We start from the raw sequence: 9,555 nt of genomic DNA on the forward strand, positions 1-9,555 counted from the left end.
TATAACATTTTAAAATCTTAGTTTTTAAAAGAAAATTTTTTACGAATTCTTAACTCAAAATAATTTGCTAATTTTCGTGATTTTTCCCATATTTTGTCAATTTTTGAACTTTAAATACTTATAAAAAAAAAACTGTGACTAAGGATTTTTAATATTTTTCATCTGCCTTTGAAACAATATACTTGGAGCCTTCTATTAAATTTTCAACCTTTTTTAATCAACAAATAAAATGTTATTGATATTTTTAGAAAAAAAACTAAAAAAAAATGGAAAATGAAAATGTCTCTAAACAGTTCAAAATAAACCAAAATATTTTGAAAATGTTATGGTGTATAGAAAATGGAAATATAAACAACCATTGAAAATTTCATGTATCCACGGTCATTTGTTTTAAAGTTACACCAAAAACCAAATTCAATTTTGTGAAAAATCGATTTTGCATAAAAATTCCCGTTTTTCCTTAATTTTTCTCTTGTTTTTCACGGCGCTTTTGACCTCCCCAATGCACCAACGATATTCACTTTCCAATCGAACAAGATACTGAAGTTGAAAATCAAAGCATTATTTCGATTACTTATCGTGTACACAGACACAAAAAAAAACAAAAAAATAAAAAAAAACACACACATCATTGTAAAATCAATACATTCATCGTTCCACTCAGAATCTAAAAATATAAAAATATAATTATACTATCCATTATAAAAAAGTTTCTGAGAGGCTACAGCGACCGGTGTACCGGACAGAACCACATTAAGTATTATTATTATTTCAAAATGTTACAAATAATATCTAATACAGTAACATCTTGGTAACCAAATCAACAATCTGACATAATGGGGATATGACTATATAAGGTTGGAAACTTATGTTTGGAATCCTAAAATTATTTGGAACTCGTTTCGTGGAGTTCAATATTATTCGAAATAATATTAAACATCCAGTGTAATTCATTCCGTAAAATCGATATATTATTTCATGTTATCTTGAAAACATGTATAGGTAGGTACTATGATCATATTTTATTCTGAAAACTTTTTACCTTTACTTTCCTTGGATGGAACATGGAACATTATCACATTTAAATGTACGAGTACGATATACCATTATATTAAACACAGTTTGTATTCCTGCGTTACACCAAAAATTTATACCTAACCAATACGTAATAATTTCTATTATGATTTTGGGTACACTTGTATACCTTCATTTTATGTTTATATATATTTTAATACGTCTCAGTTCAAAACTCAATGTCTAGAAGTCCACGACGTGTGGCTAAAATATAATTACTTATAAGATTTCCGAACGAACCGAGAAATGTGCACATAAAATCTGGCTCACTGGGGAATATATACACACACACACATACATATATATATTCACTTAAGTGCTGAAGTAATTAAAATTATCGTCAAGGCAAATTCGATTAAAGTCTAATTTAAACGGACGTTTTATATTCAAAAAATACTATAGGTTGACAGGCATATTATAGCCGGCCCATTATAAGTATACGTAGCATAAATATTAAATGTTGTATTATTATTTTGGCATGATTTTTAGGGGATACATACCGGGTTGGAATTACGGATTTTTGGTATTTATATATATATATAGGAATCATAATGTTTTCGTTTAAATAATTTAAACCAAAGTTGACTTTAATGCAGGGACGGATCCAGTAAAAGCAGAAGGCTAAGAACCATCATAAAAGCTCATATCACACACACACACACACACACACACACACACATATTTATAATATATAATTCCCTTTTTTTTAGATAAAAATGTTCTAATAATATTATATGGGTTAATAAATGAATAAATAAAAAAAAATAGATGAAATAATAAAATCTATATTGATACACTTACTGCACGCCATTGGATCCTGAAATGTTTAATAAATTAAGTATCTACATAAATTATAAATATGTAGGGTAGATATATTTAAAACTATAGTGATACTTTTATTTATTCATTTTCAAACAGAGTGATTCAACAAGCTCACTATTTTATTTAATGATATGGATTTATTACATTTCTAATTTTTGGAATTTTTAAGTAAACTATATTTGAGGATTATATTCCCAATTATTATGACATTTGAAAATTGTCTTGAGGAGATACAAACTTATATTTTTCAAATAAAAGTCAATTCCTTTTTTTAATGAATCTAAATCAAAATTCAAAGGATAGTTTCTGAATATTATAAATGAATAATGAATTATTAATAATAGATAGTCCTTAAAAATAGATTTACAAATATACAAAACAGATGTAATATTGGATCTATAGTATAATATATTATAATCAGAAATTTTTATTAATGGATAATACAATTATGGTGGGTTAATGTTAATTACATACCTAAATAGGTACGTTTTTAACTCATCATAGCCCAACTCATATCTTATACAAACCCTGAATTATCATGGAATTATTATTCTATAGTTCTAGTTCAAAAAGTTGAATAACACAAGTTACACGTTAAAAACTTGATTTATTTAGGTACATCAGCTATTTTCAAAAAACTTATCTAATTAATAGTTTTTAAGAAAAAATGTGATCTCTAAATTATAATTTAACAATACGCGAAAGTGATGGCTTTGATATTTACATGATATTTAAAAATGTACATAATATATGGCATGCATTAAATCAAATGCCACCTCCCCGACCCTCAGGACTTCGTTCGGGATCCATTATCCCTGATTATTAAATAATAATAATAATGATAATAATAATATTTTAGTCTAATAACAGTCGCACTGACGTCTCTGTCGGTTATTATTTAATGTTCTCCGAAAATATTGTTTTGAGATCAAAAACATCGGCTATCTATTGGTGGCCTGCAGATACCGCTAGCTGGTACCTACACACCCGTTCAAATTCCCATTCCAATCAGTCCACCTTCGTGTTCCACGCAAGGAGCTAAACAAAAAAAATATATATATAAATGTATACTTGCTTTTCATTCTATTTGTTGTTGAAGTTTAACAATATCTAAAAGCCGGAGAAGCCGCGCGTGTACCCTACGTTATTAGATTCAATGCGCTCCCGGGGGGCCCTAAATGGGGATTTCATATTCAGTTGTTTCATATCTATGTACTTTATATACCTATATATATACATGCTATATACATGCTATATATACAATGCTATATATTATGTATGTACAAACACGAAAAGCGCACGAGCCCACCACCGACACAACGCGCTAAACTTTACAAGGTCAAAATCAAATTCACAGGACCTCCCGCAACAAAAGTAATATTACAATAACAACGTGTAAAATAGCCAATGGTCATGAACACTTGGGACCCGTTGATTTATGCGAAAGTCCATAGTATATATTAAATAATACATAGGCATTGTGGTGTGTTGTTGTGTTTGCTATATATATACATATATACGTCATACATACAGACTTGTCTAATTGATTCCAACGGGAATAGCGTTATAGCCGTATAGAAAGGTTCGAGTCTAGAATTGTTAGAACAAACCCATAGACCTTAATACTGTACTTTATACGATGTATATTATGTATATATTCAATAATGCGCTGTATGTTGATCGTACACATGGGTATATAGGCGGGTACGTATCTACGCTTAGTGAAAAAACGAATATTGTCATAATGTCGGTGACGATCGTAAAATAACATGATTTATATTATGTGGTGAAGAAAATGCCAATTTTATATTGCAGTTGCGCAGTCTTCACGGCTCATAGTTTTAACGCTATCAAAACGATACTATCCGTATATAGTTATATTATATAATACTATATAGGGTAATGGAATGTTTTCACCGTAAATTATAACTTTAATCGAAAAATAATAAAACAGCAATATTAAAAATAATAGTAACATCATCATATTATCCACGAATATAGGTTAAGTACACAGCGGCGTTGTTCATGTGTTGTAAACGGGCTTGTAATGTTTCTCGATAATATTATAATAAAAGCCAATGAGGGTTATAAACGTTTTAGGTATACAACGCAAATTTTTTTTATAGAAAAATAAATCCATATCTATACCTAACCCTCTTCATGTTGAACCATGCGTAAAAGCATAATTAATTATTAAAAATGTAAGAATTTTATCACGCCCTACACCATAGTAGCAGTGGCCGCGACTATCCCCTTCATAACGGAGGTGAACGTATAAAACAGAAATAATTATTAATCGTTCCGGACTTCCGGTCGATAATTTCTTGATTCTGTACTTCTGTGTGTACTGTATACATGTATTATATTGTTATATGTGTGTGTGTGTTGATTGAACATACAATTGAAATCATTGTAAAATAACATTTCTGTAATTTAGTTTAAATAGATAAGTACCTATAACAATTATAAATTAACAACTCTTTGATCCAAAATTCTCAAAAAATACAACTGCTTATGAATAATTACATAAATAAATTATGTTATCGTTCAAAAGAGAAAAAAACTTTAAAAAAAATCATGATGATAAAAAAAATATAAAATTACGTTTTTCTAAAAATGTAATTTTACGGTGTTTTCGATTTAAGTAAAAAAAATAATTTTAAAAACGTTAATACTTTTCGAGATGATGAAACGTGTTTGCTGCTAAAAGAATCATCCTATAAACTTGTATTATACATTTATACAAGTATATTAAAATATAACCTAGTACGCACGTTAGTTATTTATATAGGACCATCTTCGTGAGCTGCAGCTGACCTTGTGCAGTTGGCTCGTAAACCAAGACTAATCTTGAATCTTCCCTTTTGTATCCGAACGTAAATCCCTTTCATTTAATAATTCACTCTCGTATCGCGATAGCACTACCCATTGTTTTTTCGAGGATTAATTTCGGGACACAAATTGTCCGTCCCGATTTACAGCGATTCTTAGTCACAGCTGATAGTTTCCGCCATCCGATTAGGCTCGTACGAATTATATTATTCCTATTCACATATTATTATAATACCCATAACATCATGTGTACGATGATAACACGCAAAAGTGCAATGCTGTGTATAACGTAATAATAATGTAATCTAAATAATCTGATTCGTCCTGATGGATTCGTAGAACTACACGTATACGGATATTCAATAAAATATATTATTATTATCTACCACAGCAGATGGCCATAAAAAATCAAATCAATTTCAACCATACATACCTATATTATAACAATAACAAAGATAGGTATATGGTATACGATCAACAAATAAATGTATCGATCATAGTTGTTATTTTTACAATAAGCATTGTGACATACCGATCGCAAAATAAACACAAATGGCCAATGATGCAATGCAGGAATGAAATAATATTACGTCGATCTTAATTTTTCAAAAGTCATCCTGAATTGTTATAAACATAATAAATGTATTTCGTAGGTATTATACGTTACGTACGAAATGATGATTTTCGAATAAATCATAATCGCGAAGATACGCATCATAGGTATAATCGGTTAGTATATTCAACATTTTTTTTTTTACAATTTTTTATCGAGTAAGTACATTGATAATAAATCTGAATAATAAACAATCGAGCTATAAAATATAATATATGGGGTTATATTTGTGAATAAACCGTACAAAGTGGAAAATATTGTATAAGAAACCTTTTTACCAATATAATATTAATAAAAAAATTATATTATAACTATAACAATTTTTCATTTTATAGCTAACTACTTTTTTTTATTACTTTTTACTATTTGTAGGTACGCCCACATTATATAAAATGGTAATTTTATACTTCCACTTTAATTCTTGTTATAAGTGTAATCTTATAGGTACCTATAGTTTAATATAATTAATTATGTTATCTGGAACCAATAATGCCTATTGATACATAACTTAACAGGGATTATTAAGATTTAAGACCCTGATTCCCAATGGTATTACATTTCATATTATAAACATTAAATAGGAATCTTCTAAGGGATTTGTTCTATTTTTTTCGACGATCTTAAATCAAATGTACTTACCGTTTAATACTGCCACGAATATTTTCTGATCAATGATATTCACAAAATGTAATGAATTTTAGATTTTTATACACTATACCTAATTAAAACAAATACACTTACTATATTATTATGTTATACCATACAGAAATAAATTATAAAATTTTAACTTTAATCGAGGAATATATTAGTTAAACTTTAATTTTTAAAACAAAACTAATATCATAATACAATAAAAACCAACATTTATATGCCAACGTCGTTAATTCACATTGGCTATAATATAGTTGTATATATTACGAATTATAATTGGATTTAATATGCTTTATGAATAGTTTTTAAATTTCATATCGTACCTTCTATATTCATCATTTACATTATTATAAGAATGTATGTTCATAATAATTTTCAAATTATAATCGAATCATTAAACAATAGCAGCCTTGTTCCACTTAACATAATAAAAGTTATAATATATTTTTATTGGCAAAATGTACAAAAAATTCTATTCAACTGACAATATTACTATGTCAATTTATTCAATTACCTTGAAATGCTTATAAATTATTTTAACAACCCGCTAAAGCCTAAGACCAAAATTCGTTGAAAATCCATACTTATTATTAACTTTAAAATTAATAATATGTATATAAATTAAAGTTACATAATATAATAAACTTTTCAAAACCGAATAAAATAAATGAAACTATTATAAATAAAATCACAAAAATGTCATTAGATGTAATACCGAGGGTTTTTTTTAAGTAAAATATTTATGACCTATTTATATCTATATATTTTATTATATAGTAGGTATCTGTCTATCACCTTTCGAGAAATTATTTCTCTGAAAATTATAATAATATTATACATTTTACCAAATCGAACAATATTATGGTTTACTAATTATGTTTGATCCAAAGTAATGAAACTGGGTATCCACGCGTGTTTAAATACGCTTTTGTCATCCGATAATCTAAAATTAAACTATAGTTATAATTTAAAACTAATAAGCCTGTGCAAGAAGCCCAATATTAAGATTTATGCACGTACAAAAACGTAGAGTATAATAATCTCATCGCAGAGAGTCTTAAATTTTAATTATAATAGTTTTTTTATAATAGTTTATACTCTTAACATTTACAAACAATGGAGAATGAAAGAATGAAAGAGGTGCACGTTTTGTTATTATGAATAAAATATAAACCAAGTTAAACGTTCTGAAATGAGGAAGGAAATATAACAATATTATGATATGGGTCTGAAATAGTTACCTATAGTATTATATTAGTGTAGGTCCACTTGTTTCATTTCATACAACTCGGTGCAAGTTATAGTATCACGCTGTTATACATTTAAAATCAGCGAGTCTGAAATAAATTTAAGTAACATTTATCCACAAAAAAGTGGTCGGGATTTTGTTAGAATCACGCATTCGCCGTTCTTTTTTATTATTTTTATCTTGTTGTTTCTTGACTGCGTTTTCAAACTACTCGGAATTGCCAAAAATGAACTCCTTAAAGTACAACATGCGTTCAATATTTGATACGGATATAGAGCTGCAAATATAATTTGGACAATTCGTATAGTTCACAAAACGGATTTCTACAAAATATAAAAAAAATACATCATTGTAAAATCAATAACAGCTCTCTCTACATATATTGCGCCCGGATATACGAATTTATTTTATTTATTGAAGCTATGAAAGATGCTACCTTTATATTGTCTCGTTTGGCTTTCAAAATTCACACTATCCTAGTATCCTGTAAATATATTATGATATCTAAGCAGCAACTTACAACAAGCAATCCTGCACAAAAGCACGTATTATTATTCAATATTTATTATTTAACACTGCTTCGGCTGAAATAATGAAAAATATTTTATAGCCGATAATTATAATTAATTGATCCTATAATCAATATTCAGCGTAATTGTGCATTTATGCCTATTATTACATTATTACTTACAAAATATATTACATATATAGGCATGTACCTATTACATGCTTAATGATCTTTCACGTCTTGTTGTATACTCATTATAAATTATTACTCAATACTACACACGTATTTACTTTTATAATTAATTATATTTTTTAAAGGTTTCACGTCACACTAATTGTAGTTTTATTTTAAACTAATACACCCTGAATAATATTCAACGTTTTAATAAAATAAATAAAAATTATTTTGGAATTTTTGAGTATACTTAAGGATCATATTATTTTTAAATACTCAGATTGTATATTAAATACCATTTAAAGAGTATCCTGTGGTGATATAGCACATAAACTTCTTTTTTTTCAAAATGAGAACTGCCTTTTTTCTGTAAGCGGTAGTAAGTAAGCAATGTTCGGATTAGATAAGTATTTTTTTTATCTAGATAAAGATAAAGATAATGCAACTCATATGTATCTTATAGATATAAAAGATAACTTAACTAATATCTATCTAGATAAAGATAAAGATAAATACTTTTTTATATAGATAAAAAAAATACGATTTTTTTTTTTAATAGGTTTTAAATGTATGTATAATATTTTAGTTGGGCTCTAGGAACATAATAATAATAATGATATAAATAAAAATAATTACATTATTTATAAACCATAAACTTGGTTTGAGAATCTGTATAAATATTTAAAACGCGTTTGTACAATTTCCCGATTTTTATTAATAAAAAATTTATCTAGATGCATTTATTTAGATTAGTATAAAAATGATCTAAGATGAACGTTTAGATACCTTGTAACTATTTATCTAGATTAGATAAAAGATGAACAAATAATTATCTAGATAAATGTATCTAGATTCTAGATAAGTCCGAAAACTGTAAGTAAGTAATTTATTTTTTCGAGAATGTTGATGCGTCTAAATCAAAATTCGAACGAGCAGTTTGCGATTTACTGAACTTTAAATACTAAAGATAATAATAGTCACGATAACGGAAAAAATATTTGAAGCTATGATGATTAAAAAATGAATTTAATTTATATTCATTTTACAATTTGTAAATACGTTCAAATGGCAAATTTAAATAAATATTAAACAAAATATTACATATTATATTTCATGTACCTATCTGGTATATTATTAAACCTATTATATAAAGTTTAGTAACTCAGAAACTACTTATTCTGGACCATCCGTACGAAAAATAAAATGTAATACTTGCTCGAATTCAAATTTTGTTGCGTCAACATTTTCAAAAAAATATTCTTCTTAATAATATTTACAGCAAAAAAAAATTATATTAATAAAAAAAAAAAGATGGGTAAGTGGATTTCGCTCTGCTGTACAGTAGGTTACAAGTGGGTCACTATATAATGGATGGTATTAAATTTGAATTCAATGATATAATATCATTGTATAAGAAAAACGATTCTGAGCGGAGACGGTATGTCAGTCTAGGTATAAGACATAATATTATAATATAGTCTATGGTATTAAAAAAAAAATGTACCTATAATAAATTCCAAATTAATCATATCACAATATCTATTAGGTACTTATAACGCGTTATACATCAACAAAAAACCGTGGTACTATCATTGATATATATAAGTATACTTTAGAAGTTTCAAGTACCCA

General features: G+C 27.1%; 1 protein-coding gene across 1 annotated transcript in view; it reads right to left on the reverse strand.

Annotated features, from left to right (window-relative positions):
• Window positions 1-8,096: 8,096 nt before the first annotated feature.
• LOC100570600 (sialic acid synthase) overlaps window positions 8,097-9,555 on the reverse strand; it is an 8,320-nt gene continuing 6,861 nt past the window's right edge. Inside the window, exon 5 of the mRNA XM_029489934.1 lies at window positions 8,097-8,111. Coding sequence (XP_029345794.1) covers window positions 8,097-8,111 — 15 coding nt within the window. The remainder of the gene's footprint in view (window positions 8,112-9,555) is intronic.

Source organism: Acyrthosiphon pisum, chromosome A2 (genome assembly GCF_005508785.2).
Source record: "Acyrthosiphon pisum isolate AL4f chromosome A2, pea_aphid_22Mar2018_4r6ur, whole genome shotgun sequence".
Taxonomy (NCBI): Eukaryota; Metazoa; Arthropoda; class Insecta; order Hemiptera; family Aphididae; genus Acyrthosiphon; species Acyrthosiphon pisum.